At 33.3% G+C, this 19,065-nt stretch overlaps 1 protein-coding gene across 3 annotated transcripts in view; it reads right to left on the reverse strand.

Moving 5' to 3' along the window:
• Positions 1–2,327: 2,327 nt before the first annotated feature.
• The window catches only part of LOC128205333 (uncharacterized), a 73,298-nt gene continuing 56,560 nt past the window's right edge, over positions 2,328–19,065 (reverse strand). For 2 of the 3 annotated variants that reach the window (XM_052906899.1, XM_052906898.1), the window contains 3 exons: positions 10,411–11,030; positions 4,836–4,871; positions 2,328–3,320 (listed from right to left, as the gene is read on the reverse strand). In XM_052906899.1, coding sequence (XP_052762859.1) covers positions 4,852–4,871; positions 10,411–11,008 — 618 coding nt within the window. In that variant the 5' untranslated portion in view covers positions 11,009–11,030 and the 3' untranslated portion in view covers positions 2,328–3,320; positions 4,836–4,851. Of the gene's footprint in view, positions 3,321–4,835; positions 4,872–9,241; positions 9,274–10,410; positions 11,031–19,065 lie in introns of all 3 variants that reach the window. The other variant, XR_008256216.1, reaches the window with a different exon arrangement.

Below are 19,065 nucleotides of genomic sequence, written 5' to 3' on the forward strand. Positions count from 1 at the left end.
TTGGGTAAAATCAGTTTTTCACATAAATATTGACCCTGAAAATAAAAACTACAGCATTTTATGGGCTGCTTATCACTACATGTGACACAATACAACTATAAATTATGATTTGTGGACGACATTTCAACATATGTAAGATAAAAATCTACTAGTGTTATATAATAGACAAGAGAAGAAAATTTCCAAAACACAATTCGTCGTGGAAAAAGATAAACATCCAGTTCAGAAATGAATTTACTAGCTAATGTTATACCCATCGAAAACATATAACTGCCTTCTGAGCAAAAAATAATCATTTTACATCGAAATTACGCAACAATCTTACCGGGTATTCTAAATTGTAGCAGGGATCCGATTAAAAATATACACACTATCGGCTTAACTTCTCCGAAGTCGACTTAACACTTACTATTTTGATACATTCTATTGCTGCCATGAACACCTGAAATGCACCCGATGATACGCGGATGAAGCAGTCCCAAAGAAAACGGTTAATTTTCTTTCGGTTTTACTTTTAAATCATTAATTTGTTATATCGAAGCATCCGGCCCTTTTTACACTGCTCATTTCTGTATAACACGATTAAGCTGATCTACTATCTTTCTTCTAATGCAATTTGTCTGATATTGATAACTACTTTGTTCTTAACCATATTATATGGTCTCGGTTACATTTACATTAACACTTCATTCCTTAACGATGGTTGTTGTTTATCAATTTCACATCATTTCTGTATAAAGTGCAATGGCATTCCCCATCGAAATCGTGTGCATTTGTTCGATACTTCTGTCCTGTCATTGGGCGCAATAATACTAATCGGAACTATTTTTTTAATGAATTCGTAGTAAAATTATTGGCAACCTGCCAAACTAAAATCTTCAGTAAAGCAGTTAAAACAAAATGAGCAATGATAATTTGAGCAATGATAATTTCATTGATTTTAATGTAGATGATTTCATGATGGATGGAATAGTTGAAGAAATATTAAATGACAATGATGACGACTTATTTCGGAATTTGTAATTGACACTTGGTAAAAATAAAGCATCTGACAAAACATTAAATCGAGGAAATGAAACAATAACATATTCTAGTGCACCCAGGAACGTCCAGAAGAAAGAGTTTAGTTCAACACTTAGTCTTCTCGCGTCCTCTGGCTTTCCTTCCGCGACTGCTGACTTGTCCAACACCGTATTCCAACATGATTCATACACCAACTGATTCTTCAAAATATCACTCTCAACAAGTAAATTGACTGGAATTTCTCCCCAATTCGAAAACTCGTGACTAACAAACGCTGGTATCGCGTATTATCGCGAGATATAATGAGAACATTGTAGTTGGCGATATTGTTGCTTTTTTCTTGTTATTGTTAATTTTTCATAACTCAAGTTGTATTTTTCTAGTAATACAGTAATAATACGTATTTATAATAAACTTGTCCTTGAAACTATAGAAAACAAACATATAAATAAGGAACTATTTTATCTGCACATTCATTGTTGTATAAAATTAGGTTACGGTAGCTGTTCTAATTTAACCACCGTAGAGAACAACGAGAGAAAGATAAAAGAGAAAATGCTCTTGAATAATCTATTTATTTTAGCAGAAATGTAGACTTAAATAAATGTAAATATAAGTATTAAAATTCTACACGTTGCATTTTATTGGGGCATGTTATGCAATGGGGCTGTTAAAATGGGTGGTGTCCGAATCCTTAAAAAGAAGATTTACATTTTAAGCCCGTAATAAGATGATGTTAGGGCACAAGAAGAAAGGGTCGGTCCATCGACTGGATAAACAGCCTTGTATTGGCATAATCACGACACTTCCGTCCATTATGCCTTATACCTATACACCAGCCATCCACTCATTTTCTTCAGTCCTACAAATCAGTCTACAACACCCATGTTACACTCCCAAAACTTGACAAGACTACCAACTCGCCCTAACATCCGCTACCCCAGCTTATAAAAACCAAATTATGTTTAAGGCCAACATAACAGTACTATGCCAATTTGTTTAGTCATTCAAATAAGCCCACCTCTACTTCAGCTCCAACAACCAGTCTACCCTTTAACTGCTACAGGTTAGCACTAGCCTTTGCACGCTCTGTCTGCCAACCTTCTTCCTCCTGTCTGCCTGTTTTATATTTCGCGAACACCATGACCAAATATTCTGATTGCAATTTTTGTAACAGCATTTGCTCAAATCATTTTACGCTGTAAGACCACTATGTCAGGCTCCGCATACTAGCCTACATACTGGTGTCACAAATATTACAATCAGAATATTATATCAGATTTTATCAGAAATTGACTTAAAACAAAGTTTTGATGTTTTATTCATACTGTCACTTATAATAAAAATATAATATAAATGCAAATGACAATGCTTGATTTAATTCGACTCAGACTTATTACTAAGCAAAATGATAATTACATGACTTACTAAGGCATAAATGAAACATCATATAGAACATACACACTGAAACCCAACTAATGAAAACCATAAAAACAAATCAAACACCATGAATGTGCTTTGAGCAAAAACACGTATTTATAACTGATAAAATCATCTCTTGATGACAATTTTGACATAACGGTGCCGTAGCAACAAAAATGAAAACACCATTTCGAATTTGCGTTAAGCACAACGCCTTTTCACGTGACGCTGCAAGTATGAGCACAGAAACACCACATTTTGAGCTATTCAAAAAAACATTGCGGTAAAAGTAACATAATTCAAAGAACAATTACCCATTCTTAGACTGTATTGTAGCTTACAGCCATTATAATATAAGAGCACAATAACCTCCAATTCCTGATTGAAGTCTAGAGTTATATTTCAGTGTTCAGGAAATGTAACATGTGATCACTCATGTCTGTAAACGACACACTGTATCCAATATCCCCAGATAAAGCCAGTTATACGTTCCTTAGATTTGAGATTTCCTATTGTCTATTCGTGTAGTGGGACATTGTCATTTCAATGTAATTGTAATTCCAGTTTTATTAAGTAATGGCTATTTTGTGCAAACGCCGCTGGTGATTTTGGAAGAAAGTCCTATCATTCAGTTGAGCGATCCCGACTTTTCTGAAACAAAATTGAACCAATCAAAAACGGATCCACCACTTTTGCAACGTTTGACCAGAGTGGACTATTTTGGGTGAAGTGGAACTGTTAATTTCCCGTTAAGTCCAAAGAAACGTTCAGTACTATTACGCTGTTTTGAGGGTTTGAGCAATGTTGAGCATTTTACACGTGCACGACGAACGTGCGCGAGCTTGTCCTTCATCCTTATTCTCTTGCTGTTCAAGCTAAAATGAAAAAAAAGTACTTTGATTCCATACATTACCAAACACATGAAAAACTTTTGCAAACACTAACATGTATTATATTTACCATTTTAGTTTTCTTTTATGCCATAGCAATGTGAATAAAAGGGTTGAATGACTTTCATATTTGTAAACAATCAACTTGTCATTTTGTCAATAACAAAAACTAAACAAAGGTCGCAATAGCTTATGCCATTTGGCATGTTACAAAATAACGTCTTCAACATTAAACCTGGCCACATGGACGTCATCAAGATCAAGTATCGCAGCATTTTTAATAAAGACAAGAAACTCTTTGTGATCATTTCCGTTATCTACTACAATGTATGATCATCATTTTTGTAGGACGGTTAGAACTCATGTATGGAAGATCTGGCACTTTGTACATTTGTCTTGTCCGGCAAATAAAATATCTTTATGTAGAATAACATGAGCATATTTCCCCTTTGGAATTCATATGCCTGGCATTACCAACACAAGTGTTAACAATGAATCGATTTCTTATTGCTATATATCAGTAAGTCATTCTCTTAAAAGCTTAACAGAAAACCTCGCGATGCATTAAAGTTCTACAAGATAAATCAATTTTAGACAACGTCTTAAGATGACGGCCTGTTGTTTTTTCTCTGCTGAATTTATTTTAACTAAACGTTTTGGGACTGTAAGTTATAATGTCAAAGAACGCACATCGACTGTTCTGCTGATCTAAAGATATTTTCACGAATCTACCTTTCCAACCATGGTTTTAAAATCAGCGCTAAAATTTCTGCTCATTCTTAACTTGATAGTCATAATTCGAAGCAAATGGTTGCATTCAGACGTAGCATTTGTGACGTAATGTATCACGTGGTTTATACACACTGGATTGTGTATTAATTGTTACGCAAGTAACTCGACTTCCACCAAGCTGTCATATTTGACTTCATATTTTTTAGATATCTTCGACTGGAAATACTGATACCACTAGCGGATTCTCCTAAAATCGTCCAAGTTTACATTTTATTTCAATATAGGAGACGAAAAGTAATGAAATCATGCACCATTTCGGACTAAAAATTGTTAAAATATTTCTAGGGGGAGGACCCCTACCCCCCTCCCAACACTTTAAACCAAATAAATATCGTGACTGAGGGAGGGGCGCAAGTTAAAGGGTACGCCCCTAAGCCCCCTCTTACGTCGAATCCTGGATCCACCCCTGAATACAATGATTTGTTGTTTAAAATTAATTTTTTACATAATTACTAGATTTTTGACAGAACATTACTGCTTGGGACATCACTAAAGGACGACTACATTAAGCAAACTTTAATATTTAGCTTAGTTTCAGTCATGTTTATATGTGACTAATGTGTATAAAAAGGCTGTGTAAGCCAATATTGATATCCATCTTTACCTAAGGTTTGACTATGCGCAATTAATACTCACATTTTTTTAAAATTTGTGAAAGGCTTATAACAAATATTTATGAAATATAATTGAGAAAAGTAATACACTTACCGAATGAAAACCTTGTCTATTTTTTGTTGAAGCTGTCTGCAAAGGAATAAAAAAGCATTGTTAAAATATATTTAAGACACGTGGATAATACAAACACAAAATATAACAATCCCGACTTTCGAACAGCCAATGATATATACAATTAAAACAAAATATAAAAATGCAATGTTGTCAAAACGGTAAATCTGTAATAGTTTAGTTATTATGTTGTAATGAAGCCCATTACTTGAAAATAATCCTAGCACCAGGAAGATAATGCATGTACAAATCTAGCCTAGAAATTAAAAGACAAAACTGGTAATATGTAAATGGCGACGCCGAGGAAAAATGATTAACATAAGAGACATTATTTGTCTTAAGAACAGCATTGTTAGAATAATAGTGGTAGGCTTTATACAAGCATGAAAATTCCAAGCCATGTGAATTGTGAATATAAATGACTCCAGCTGGATAAAGAGAATAAGGTTTTTGTCCATCTTTAAAGTGTTAGTAGTGTTAATTGTTGACTTTGTAAAGTAAAGTCTTAGCACAAACAAGTTATACAGTATCGTTAGCTTGAAACTGTGCAGAAGCTTTTAATTAAGAACATGTAGTCTATGGATATATACACAAGTTACTCCTTATTGTGCCATTTAAAGTCAAGTTACGTGTCTAGACAATAGCATGAACAACAGAAGTTGGTGTTAAGGTGGAACTACAGTGCGAGTTTAGTCAGTCTTCGACACCACCAGTTCGTGTTTGGGTGGAACTACAGTATAAGATTATAAGTATCTTCCATAGCCGCTCGTGTAAGGTAGGTTCATCTCAGAACACTCTGCGCGAGGGTTGGGATGAACCCATCTTACATGAGCGGCTATGGTAGATGCATTTTCTACCACATCAGTTAAACAAAATTAAGTAAAATTGTATTTTTTGCTGGAACTCTTTGAACGTAGTGAAAATAACTTGCTTATATGGGTGATATAATAGTTCATGGTTGTCATGGATATGCACGCATTGATTCAGATTATGTAAATAGTCAAATCGTTCTGATGAGAGGGCAGCATTATTTCTTGAAAGCAGCGTGAGAACTTTTTTATGGTGCCAGTTGAAGCGAAATAATCAATTTTGATTTTAAATATTTGCACAAGGTTTCCATGATGCTACAGACGACGGTCTTCAACAAGGGAGGTGTCTGTATCTGATGACAATAAAAAAGGAGCTCCCTACGGGAACTTGTTTTATTTTTGCCCGTGGGTAAGATTATAAGTATCTTCCATGGCCGAGATTATAAGATAGGTTCATTCAGACCCGAGCGTAGGGTGTTTTTCGGAAACGAGGTTTACCGAGCTATGGTAGATGCTTTTTCTCCCACCTCAGTTAAACAAAATTAAGTAAAAATGTATTTTTTGCTGGAACTCTTAAGCGCTTAGTGAAAATAATTGCGTATGGATATGCGATAGCACGTGGTTGTCATGGATATTCGCACAGTGATTCAGAATATGTTAATAGTCAAATCGGTCTTTTTAAATAGTTCTAAAGAGAATGCATTATTTCTTGAATGGTGCGTGAAAACTGTTTTATGGTGACATTTGAAGCGAGAAATAATTAATTAGCGTTCTATATATTACCATAAGGCAAGATTTCCTTGATGCTACAGTCTTAAAATGGGAGGTAATTACAATGTGGTAAGTATTAAAAAGGAGTTCCATACGGGCATTTTATCTTCGCCCGTGGGCAAGATAAGGATATCTAGCATGGTTAAATTATTGGATCTACTAATCTGAGGTGGGAGAAAACAAGTTCCAGCATGGTCATTTTTTATGTAGTTATCTGAGGTGGGAGAAAAGTCACACAACAAGCCGTGTCTACAGTGTTAGATAAGCCACTATTCGAAACAACAATTCTGTGTTTAAGGTTGAACTATAAAGTTAGATTAGTCACTCTTCGACACAATCAGGCCACGTTGAGGTGTTAAGGTGTTAAGGTGTTACAGTGTTAGTTTCGTCATTCTTTGAGTAAATTTTAGGTTTTAAAAAAAAATAAATATGTGATATATATAGAGGATATTTGTTTATTTCAGTGTAAGATCGTATTTTATTTCACGAGTGTCATAGAAAAACATATTTTCACGAGTGGCGAAGCCACGAGTGAAAATGTAGATTTTTTATGATCACGAGTGAAATTAAATACGATCTTACACTGAAATAAACAAATTTTCTGTTTCTTTTATGCTTATTTTCGGAGTATCATTTGTTTTTTTATTTATTTCTGAGTTACCCCCTTTTTTGAAAAGGGTGGACTTTACGCCGCTACCCGTGGGGCGCCCCTCATGCATAATTATAGCTGTCAACTTTTCTACTTTCGGTTTGCTGAGAAATAGTTCTCTGCTATTCATTCTTATAGCTAAATATTCGCTCGTTTTTTTATTGCAAAGCTTTATGAACAGTAAACAATGAAGTATTATTAGTGCACATATGTTCCAAAAAATAATGAAAACACTTTTTATTTTAAGATGGGCATTAATACATAACCAAATTACTACGCCGCGATTTAAAGAATGAAAATTTGGAAGGTCAAATGTGTTAGCAAAACAAATGTGGATACTCATTGGATTTTAACCATTCTTCTTAGTTTAAGACTGCATGTACGCGTGTTTTTATAGTAAGTTAATATTCAGTCATCTTACTGTCAGAGACCAGTCTGTTTCGCTTTAGATAAAGAGTAAATGTCACGCTTGTTTGTTGACACATTTTGAGGTGTGGGTGGGGTAACAAAAAATCGGATCTATCTGTAAATTGTTGTGTGAATTCTCCAGGAAGCTCATTTTACGTACTACAACGGTTAATAGTTCAAAATACATTTGAACGATGATATAAAATGTTATTTATGTTCGAACAGTTGTTTTCGTCTGTAATTTGTTTGGTATGAAAGCAAATGTTCGAACATTCAGCTTCAAAGATCAGTAAAATGTTTGATAAACGGGATAACCGGTAATAAACGGTAAGTTGTTAATTTCCAATTATATATTTATTTAAATTTATAAAATATTTCTTTTCTTTTTTTAACTTTTTTTGACATAATTTACTGAAGTCCAGTGTTCTGTTTTGATCAAGGCAAGTACATGTAAAAACAAAGGAATTTAAAAGTAGTTCTGAAAGTTGATATTTTCACTTCTTATTTTGCAGTGAAAATATCAAATTGATATTTTAACTGTTGTTATTTCACTGTTAAAACCCCATATTTCATCGTAAAGCATGAAAGAAATATATATATATATATATATATATATATATATATATATATTCTATATATTTTATAATACCTAGTTTGTAAATATCGTTCAGGAATTCATAAATGAACGCGATGAACTAATTCTGTATAATTTTCATGATCACAAAAACATGATATTTTTTTAATTAATTACCATTTAAAACCACACAATTTTAAGGCAAATATTTTTATCAGTACCTATTTAAATAGGCTCTTTTTATTAATGGAGTCCACACATAGCACAAAGGAGCTATGCAGTTATTACAATCGACGCCGTCAAATAACGTGGTTTGTAAGCATGTTTTATGTGTGCTTATCTGCATCTGAAGGTAACTTAAACCAGTATTAAATACAAACTTTAAAACATGTAAAGGAACTACTTGAGTCTTATACTATTTTTTTTGAGTGTTGGTAATTTTGTATTTGACCGACTTGTCTCCTTTCAGTATGCGATTCACATATCGGGCTACGCTTACAAACATGAATTATTTCCCTAAAAAAGGAATTTAAAATATATATTGCATTTTTGTTGTAGTTTTGTCATTGTTGATTTTTCTTTCGAAGAAAAAAAACCCTCAAACGAAAGTCCTAAAAAAGTATCGGAACATGTAACAAATTAAGTACATATGAATGAATGGTCATGTTATTTTAGAAACAACCGAGAAGTCTAATTGGACATACATTTTTTCCACAAAAACCATTGCAATATTAACTTCCCATTGCCTTTGCAATAGACAAATTCTTGTCATAGAAATAAAAATGGGTGTCATATAATCATTGAACATTTTACTTGTACAAAATGTTTGACCTCCAATTAGTTATTTAAATGCGCTATCAGCTCAGCAAATTATTGTCGGTGTGTTAATAGTATCGTAAACTACTATCCTAAAGGTCACCCTCGACTGTTGGATATTCTGGATTAATAGTTGTATGATTAATTACATTTTTGCAAATTTTACCATAACGGGAGATTGCTTAGTACCAAGTTACCTTAGAAAAGCTTTGTACGTATTGTTAATATTAATTTTCCTGTGACAACACATCTGAGGTGAGAAAGAATATGATAATGATTCGTGGAAAATTAACAGAATAAGATTCTAAGAAATGTGCTAAATATAGATATATCGTATGAACACACTCTAACATGATATTACCCTTTCAATATGCTATTTCTTTTATCTGAAGACTGAAAAATGACAACATTGAACACATAATTCCTCAAGTCCCGTTTCTCCCCAGTTTCAATTAAACTAAAGTAAATATTTGACGGCAACCATAGTGTTCTATATATTGAATTTAGCATACTGCGTAATATCATACGAGGCAGAATTTATCCATCTTATAAAGGCACTTTCATACAAATATCATGTTGGCAACATTGAGCTGATTGATCAGAACTTTGTTAAGTTAACAACGTGATTAACGGCATCATTTGTAAACTAAATGTATCCAATTTTAAATGCGAAACAAATGAGTTTCGAGAAAAATTAGCATGTTCTTTCGAAAAATAAAATATACATACACATAAAGATACTTGTAACAGGTCCACATGTAAATCTTGAAATTATTAACTGGTGATACTGATACAAAGCTATTTGTTCTATTAAAATATATTACCGACTTACAGCAATTCTACCAGATTAATTCAAAATGTGTCTATAACTTGTCAGGGCCAAGCGTAAAACTCATGCTATAGTAATAAAACGGAAGACAAAAATTAAACGCTGATGTTTTGTTATATACTCTGTCATTTCTATGACTGACAACGATTATTAAAATAAAAAAATAAAAATATGTCATATGATAATTTTTGAAACTCTTGACGTCAGTTTTGTCGTCAATTTACTGAATACCTTTTGCCAAATAATAATGTTTTTCCAACAATGTCATATGTCTAATTTCATCTGAAAAAAAAAATCAAATTTCCTTTAACTTCTGTTTATTTTGAAATCATAGTTATAACATTTGATCCTTCGCAAGATTTGAGTAGTATAATTATGTACGAGCAGTGGATTCAAATGATTATTTACACTAGTATTTAAATATATACTTTATTGTTATTGCCTAAAATTAAAATCAAATAAAATATAGCTAAGTGGCCCTATTTTATTAAACAAGAGTTAACCTTGCATGCCTCTTTGATTCTGATCATAGTTCAAATATACTTGTTTTACGCACCCTAAATGGTTTCATTCATTCATAGGAATACCAGAAATTAAAAATGTTACGGTTTACAGGCATTACATGGATTGCTTTGTTATGAAAAAATCACTAGACTAAGTCTTAAATATGTTAATATAAAATCAAAAGTCACTATACGTACCGATAGTAGAATATAATATCACAATTAATACTGCTATCAGCAGTGCAATTCCAATTGTTAAGAACGATATGTTAAGCACTTTTTTCAGCACTTTAAAATCCTGTGGATTTGAGCTAGCCAATATTTCCTCTGCGTTCGGAACACCTTTCATTCGATTATCCTGCAAGCACTTAAAAAAGCGTTTCAAGCACGATTCGTCGTCTTTATTTGAGCCGTCGTCCGCTTCGGTGACCACGATATCGATGCCGTGTGTCTCCATTTTGTCAGGAGAGCGAGGTGCATCATACCGCGAACCTCCACAGTCGATGTTTCCACTTGCAGCAACTGGTATTGTCTGAGAGATAATACCGCTCTCAAGAGCGCTATCGGAATTCTGAGCGCCGTCAAGCGATCTTTGCAATGTTGAAGGCCTCGCGGCCAGCGAATACCGCAGACCGGGTTCAGTGCTTTCCGTCGGACGGTCTGGACTTCCTGACGGGGATTTTGTCTTCTTTTCCGGTACAATGATCCTATTTTGGTAGTAAAGAGCGCTCCGTAGAACACTCGTTGTTGGCGGACGGCCGGTGGTGGCCTGACCTGGGTTAGATTTGGACGCCATGAAGGTTCTTGGAGACTTGACACTTAAATACAGAAAACAATAAAATTTAAAATGAATATTTTGAGTGCATCGTTTACATGCAAAATACATGACAAATACATGATTGCCAAATAAAACTTTTTAATGTGAGCAAATGAATCATTATAGCCGGGGCATTTAGCAAAAATATTTAAAGATGTGTTCAGTGGTAACGTTTTTATAGATGCAAATAAATAAGCTGTTTATTATGTAGCGATTAGAAAATAAGATCATAATCATATTCGATCAGCTTTATATGGACATATTCAGAGACAAAAGAACTTGGACAATGTAGTTATTGTACATGTTTATATTATGCAATTATGTACACATCGTATTATGCTCTTCTCAATACAAACTGTCATATTGTGAATGTGAATTTATATATGTTATGGCTATGATCTTGCTCATAGTTTAAGCCTTATAAACATTTTGTTCTGTTCTATTCTGTCCATTATATTTTTAAACCGCGACAAGACAACCAGAAATTAACCTTTTTTGTTAATAGAGCGAAAGCTGTCTTATTTGAATGACGGGGCACATTTGGTTACATGTTTAGTAGGTAAACGCAATTTTCATCATTTGTGAGTTATCATAAAACATCTTACTGAGAAATTTTATTTTTTATCAAGATAATCTCAGGTTCGCTTTAATGATTTTATTCCAGGGCGTGAATTATATAGACAATGATTATGCTATTTTTCATATTTTTGGTGTACAAACATTGGTAGTTTTTTTTAATCAGCTTAGGTATAAGGCTATGACTGTGCAAAAACGACCAACACTTTAAACGTGCATCGAAATAATGCGCTAACAAATATTTAGAAGGGTAAATGGTGTTTAATGCACTCTATACCAACCCTCTCAAAAGGAAAGATAATTAAGTCAACGCATCGCTTTAAGGCGAATGATCAAAAACAAACAAAAAAATATCCCATATAATATGTTTTCCCTATGTTCAACCATGGTAATGGGTTGTATTGTGTAGAAGATGTAAAATAGCAATGTTTGTCATTATCATATTGTCAAAACTGCAATCATTGAAGTCACAGACAACTTTAGAACAACACTATAGGTCATTGTTGCTGTCTGCAACAGTGCACCCCCTTATCACTTCTTCCACTAAGAAGATGATGAAATAAAACAAGTCAACTATTCTGAAACAAAACTAACGTATTCATGCAACCATAAAATTTATTTTTTGTTATGAATTATTAAAACACAAACAAGTTTTCCAAAATATTTTCGAAATCTTAGACAAAAAACACGTTGGAAGATAGGGCATGGTCAGAACCGCAAGATGACAACGATTTTCGTTATGTGATACCTTTAATAACTATTTTAATAAAGCGTGAGAGTGCAAGACCAACCATTTGGTGCTTCAAAATAACCCTACGAGTAGTACACACCTTCTTGTTGCATGAACTACCTTGTATATAGCGTGACTACGAATGATAAAATCCTTCTTGCTGTTAATAAACATTTGTTAAAACAGACAAACTGTCGGATCAATAACACGGTGCTAAAAGTCCCTATGCGCTTTCCAGAAAAACTGTTTGTTAGATAACGCCTTTTAGTAGACGGAAATAAAGAGTAATAGCTTCATTTACATTTGGAATCTGGATTTATTGAACAACAAGAGCCAGAAGACAAATGTTAGACAACGCGTGCATTTGAAAGCCCAACTTCTCTATTCATCCAGAAATGATCGAAAATAATCAATCTATTTCAATATCTTATAAGTTGTACACGTAAACCGTAAGCGTTAAATATTTAATGCAAAATCAAGTTGTACAAATGAATCACTTCATTCAGTTCATTGTTTGCATCAACTGATAAATATAATTTATTATGCAAGATAACCGTACAGCTGCGTTAATTGTTTTCTTAAGACCGAACTGGTCTCCAAAAATTTTTTTTTTTTCTTCATCAATTCATTATTCATGCAGCGTGTCGATTCCCCGCGGATGGGACATGTGCTCTGACTTTCAAATATGACAAACAAAAAATTGCATGTAGGTGTATTTGCATTGATTTAGTCTTCTCTATCTTTTCTCATTTTGCCTTTATCCAATCTTTGGACAATTTGAATAAAATATATGCGTTGAAACTTTAATGTTGTATTTTTTTCTTTAATTTGGTGATCGCTGAGGTATATTTAATACGGTAAAGCAAAGGTGCAGGTTAGAAAGATATATATAAATAAGATTATTTAATTCTGAATTGCATACGTTGTTACAAGATATATATAATTATCCTTGATAAAAAAACCTAGTGTTATATATTATATATGCATTGTTTTTTGTTGAGTTTTGTGATGTTGCCTGGTCTGTGCTTGTTTTTTTGTGTTCTATGTCATTTGCGTTGACTATGTGCCATAAAACGGGGTTTATGTTTTTTTTTCTTTCGACTACTGGACTTGGTTGTATACTTTTTCATATAAAAATATACATGTATTACCGAGATAATTCAAATATGAGACCGTACGCATGCATTTGCTGCTTGTAAACGTCTAGTGTAGTATCTGGGGAATGATCTGGGTTCTATATCCATTCATTATTCATATGGCATTTTTATTCCCCTAGTGAGCCATGAAATCAATTGTCATGCGTTATGGAAAACAAACCCTGACAAAAGAAAACTTTCAGTCAGGTATTTTTGCATTTGCTTTGCATTCTACATCTTAGACTTGTTCTGCCATTAATTTTGCTTCGACTCTATCTGAGGAATTAGGCAATAACATATTTCCGTAGTCCTCGCCTTGACGCAGTGATATATTTCGGCATTAAAGGGATTAGACATATTCAATATTTATGTGAAAAGATACAGAAACAAGCTCAGTAGCAAAAAGTTTAAACATAAACCCAGTGTAATGGCACTGGGTAAACGCCAAAAACATAGAACATAAAATCACAAACAAGAAACATGGAAGAACGGCACAAAACTCCACAAACAGCACAGTGCATATATAATAAACATAAAAAACTAGGTAAAAAAAGTTCATTTTATTATTGTTAATGAATAATTACGTGTTGTTCCTTCTGCGTGTATATTCATTTTATCACATGCTATACCTAATTAGCGGTTTACTTTCAATGCCTTCACGTATTTTTATGTATTAAACATGCGTTTTATTATAAGTTTACTTCATGGCCGAGAGTGTAAGATTCATCCTAACCCGACCGAAGGTTGTTTTTCGTAAACGAAGGTACACGAGCGGCCATAATAAATACTTTTTCTCACACCTCAGATAAACAAAATTGTTTTTTTTATTTAAATTGTACATCAGGGTATGTTTTATATTTGGCCATAGGCAAGATAAGGTTTTTCAGTTGTTTAAATATGCGGATCTACTTATGTTGTGTGGGGGAAAAAAGACTTTGACACTCACCATCTTATAATTCACATTTGGCAAAGGCTCTAGCCTTAACGTCCCTTTGGGAAATCAACATGCATGGGTGTTTAATGCAGAAACAAATTATTTCGGTGAGACTAGGTCGGACGTCATGGAACAACAAACACTTTGATACGGCTATATAATATAATAAATTATATTTCTTGGTCTTCTAATAATTAATGAAAACAGTTAATTTAATGATATAAGCAACGAGTCATGTCCCTTATTCACTACATTATATTTACATTTTAAAATATAAAAATATAGAAAATGTACAAATAACATTCATACTAAATAACATTATTATAAATTGTTTTTATTCTTAATCACTTTTTAGGTTTGTGGAGTTAGTTAGTATCTTGAATTTCTAATTTCCAAAGTGCAATAATGTGACCACTTGTAAACACATGGTGCTTTAAAACAATACCATACATCAATGTTGATCTATGCAACACATCGCGCCCTCGTGTAGCCCTTTAAAGGGTGGTTTACAATGGTGCACTTACAAATAGTAAGCCCGATCGATGTTGTGAACCACATTGTTTATACAAGTAACTTGATAACGAGTAGAAAATCCTTTCTAGCTGCTTATAAACATTTGTTAAAACAGACAAACTGTCAGATCGATACCACGGTGCAAAAGGTCCCTTTGCGATTTCCAGAACACAAATATCAGTTAGATAACGCCTTTTAGTAGACAGAAATAAATAATAATAGCTTCATTTACATTTTAAATCAGCATTTATTGAACAAAAAGTTGACAAATGTTGGACAGCGTGTGTATTGGGAAGCCTGAACTTCTATTCATTCAGAAATGATAAAAAAATAATCACTCTATTTCAATGGCATGTAATAAGTGATACACGGAAATGTAAAGCCGTAACGTTATATTATTAACGCACAATTGTATTGTACATATGAATTAGATAATGTAAGTCACCGTTTGCATAGAATATTTATGTTAAAAGCTACAAAAACAAGCCCAGTAGCAAAAAGTCTAAACATAAACCCCGTTTAATGGCACTGGGTAAACATCAAAGTCATAGAACACAAAAACAAAAAATCACAAACAAGAAACATGGAAAAACAGCACAAACTCCTCAAACAGCACAGTGCATACATATTATATATAAAATGTATGTTTATCAAGAATTTATCTAGGAATGTCTAAATAAAACAAAATATTCATTATCCTTAAAACCATTCTTAATGGGTTTGTTGTTTCTAAAAGTCTGGTGTCGTATCGGTGGAATGGTTTGGTTCCTGTATCCATCCATTATTCATGCGGCGTTTTGATTCCCCCGAGCGAGTTATGAGCGCAGACTGTTATGATCAAGTGTCCATGCGTTATGGGACACAAAGCAGGACAAATAAAGACTTTCAACCAGTTACATTGCATTGGCTATTTCTTCCATACCTTAGACAAATTTATCTATGTTGCCTTGACACAATCTTGATATAAATGCAATAATACATGCGTTATTTGTTGTACGGTTCCGACCTTCACGTATTGAGATATTTCAGCGGTCGGAAATGTTCTAGGCAAAACCGTTTATTAACCCAAATGATTAGGAAGCTAATAAATAAAAAAGGAAACGTAAAGTCTCAGAGTAACAAAGGCGCACATGTATATCGATTGACATTCATTAAAATCGATATATATAATAATACCGTGTAAATGAGTTTTCTTTTTCTACAAGTCTGATGTATTCTTCAATGAATTATTAAGGGTTTCTGCATCCATCCATTATTCATGCAGCGTGTTGATTTCCCGATAGGGCCATGGACTCAAACTGCCGTGACCAATTGTAATGCATTATGGAAAACCGGGCATGACAGATGAAAACTTTCAACAAGGTTGCAAACATATTTGCATTGGCTTTGACTTTAGCATATCTATTCGACTCTTTCTGACATTATGAAATGTTCTAAGCATAACGTTCACTTTATTACTTAAAGTAATATGTATTACTTAAAAATAATCCCGGCTGATGCAAAACGCATGAGCTCTTTTCAATCCAATTGGCTGCAAGTTTTTTTGTCCCAAATATAAAAGTGTTCGCAGTTTCTGAAAGTCTGGAGTAGTATCTTAGGAATAATTTGGCTCCTGTATCAATTCATTATCTATGCAGCATATTGATTCGGCCAATTCTGGAATACAGTGACATACATTACTATAGCTGCACTCAGTAAGTACAATAAGGGCTTAATAAGATCCAATATGAAGCTGCAAGAATCACGATAGGCGCCACTTTACTCTTATCAATCGCTAAACTAATGAAGGAGTGACGGGACACATTGGAAAATCGTCGTAATAAACATTAATTTATTCATTTTTTTCAAAATGAAAAAAATCATTTCATTCCAGAATATCTTTGTGATTTAATACCACAAATGTCTGACACTCGAATACCTGCTGGTTACGCAACGCAGATCACCATCAGCATGTTCCCACTCGCGCGTCTTATCATTTTTTTTTGTTATTTCTTCCGTCTATAATTTGTAGTTGTTATGCCCTTTCACTTCATCTCCAAACAGCGACTCGTTTTCGTTTTATAGGATGATGCTAAATAATGATACCCCGCATGTTCTTGCTTAATAATTGAAGGAAAAGAGAAGCCTTAAAAAGATTTATGGACGCGACTTTGGAAATATTGTAGCGCACTAACTCATGATCTCTATACTACTAACACTGTAGATAGTACGTACTGTATCAAGTGTGTACTTCTTTTTTTAAATGTTCACGTATATCGAATCCCAGATTGCAGCCACTTCAGAACATAGCAAACATTTGCTCCCCTTGCTTGATGACCAGACGTTCAGTCCTTAACTCAACAGGCCCAGTTTCAATCACGTTCAAACCTTGGTACGAAAAACAAACATGTTATAGTTTGCCCACTCAATCCATTCGTTTATACTTTTTTTTATTTCCTATTATCGCTCAACATATTTTTATTCACCATACTCGTTATATTTCCATAATTTGATTCAAACTCTAATGGAATTATACTCTAAATTTTCTAAATCAATATAATTTGTATAAACAGTTTGATGGAAATATGCATGTTTAATTTATGTGTTTGCATTTCTGTTCTTTATTAAGTTAATATCATACGAAACGCGCTAACTACTGTGCACACTATACATGTGGGAAAGGGCTTTCATAATCCATCTGCCAGAGCAATCCTGTATTTCAATATTTAATATATGACCTTGTACACTTTGAAAGTTTTTTCAATAATAAACATTGTTTAAACTAAATGTTCCTGCCATTATTCACTACATAATATTAATCCAATTGCAAGGGAAATGTGAAAAAACCTGCATTTTATATAACGTTCGATAAATAATAAAATTATCTTATTTATTATTTAAGTTTTCGAGCTTACTTGTGAGGTTAATTGATATCTCGTATATTTACATGACGACAATAGTGTAACAACAATAAGTCACAAGCAGCTTGAGAAAAAACATCCTACCTCATTGCAATACTTAAATCATATATTTCATTCTATTTGTCCATGTTTTTCTGATGTTTAAAAGGAATATCTAAAACGTTGTTACTACATGCACCCTTCTGTGTACAAATTTCTACAATTATTGAAATCAAATGATAGGAATGATTTTATTTAACTAGCATTTTATATAGTCAAGAAGCTCTTGTTATTAGAAATTAATTATTGAATGTTGAAAGATAAATGTTTAGTCCAGTCTCCAATTTTTGTTACAAATATTATGTTGTCTTATAATGTTGTGAAACAGCAAACATATATTACATGTTGTATATACACGATGACATGACATGTTTAAAAGGTATGTATATGTAGACTATGGACATTGTAGAAATCTGAATAAGATGTCAGTTCTTTTCTGATCTGATGTCAGTACCGCTATTTGTATCGGGCCTTCATAACCAACTCTCACACAAAAATAAACTATTCTATGTCAGGCTAGCTTTCTGCCACGGAACGGGGCTTCTATGTGCATATCATGTCAGAAAAGAATAATTGGTTACCATCGTTAATTCAACACTGTAATCACTGGAAGTCGCAGGCAGCTTTAGAACAATATCATACATCATTGTTGATCTCTGCAACATCGCGCCTCAATATCAATCCTCTCACAAGGGAAATGATGTAATCAATCAGGTGAAATAATCCGAAATAAAAACAGACGTATTTTTTGCTACTATGAAAGTATCTTCTATGCATGTAATTGGTAACGCTTTATCAACACAGTGTTCCCATATATTTCCAAATTTAAGACAATACAATTTTGGGGTGGGGAGTGAACATCTGCATGCCAGCAATTTTCTCTATGTAAGACATAATTGTTACAAAAGAGATAAGTTGTTGTTTAGGAGTGTATACCTTTAAAGATGCGCTTACAAATAGTAAGCAGGCTCTTTGTTGTAAACTACATTGTAAACAGTGTGATAACGAGAACAAAAACCCTTCTTTCTGTTAATAAACATTTACATTGTTCTGGAAACCGCAAAGGGACTATTAGCACAGTGGTATTGATCGGACGATTTGCCTGTTTTAACAATAATATGTGTTATATAATGCCTATAAAAAGACAGCTTTGTTTGCATTGAAAACCTGGATTTATAGAACAAATATAGCCGGCAGATAACAGTTAA

The sequence above is a fragment of the Mya arenaria genome, chromosome 10 (assembly GCF_026914265.1).
Source record: "Mya arenaria isolate MELC-2E11 chromosome 10, ASM2691426v1".
Taxonomy (NCBI): domain Eukaryota; kingdom Metazoa; phylum Mollusca; class Bivalvia; order Myida; family Myidae; genus Mya; species Mya arenaria.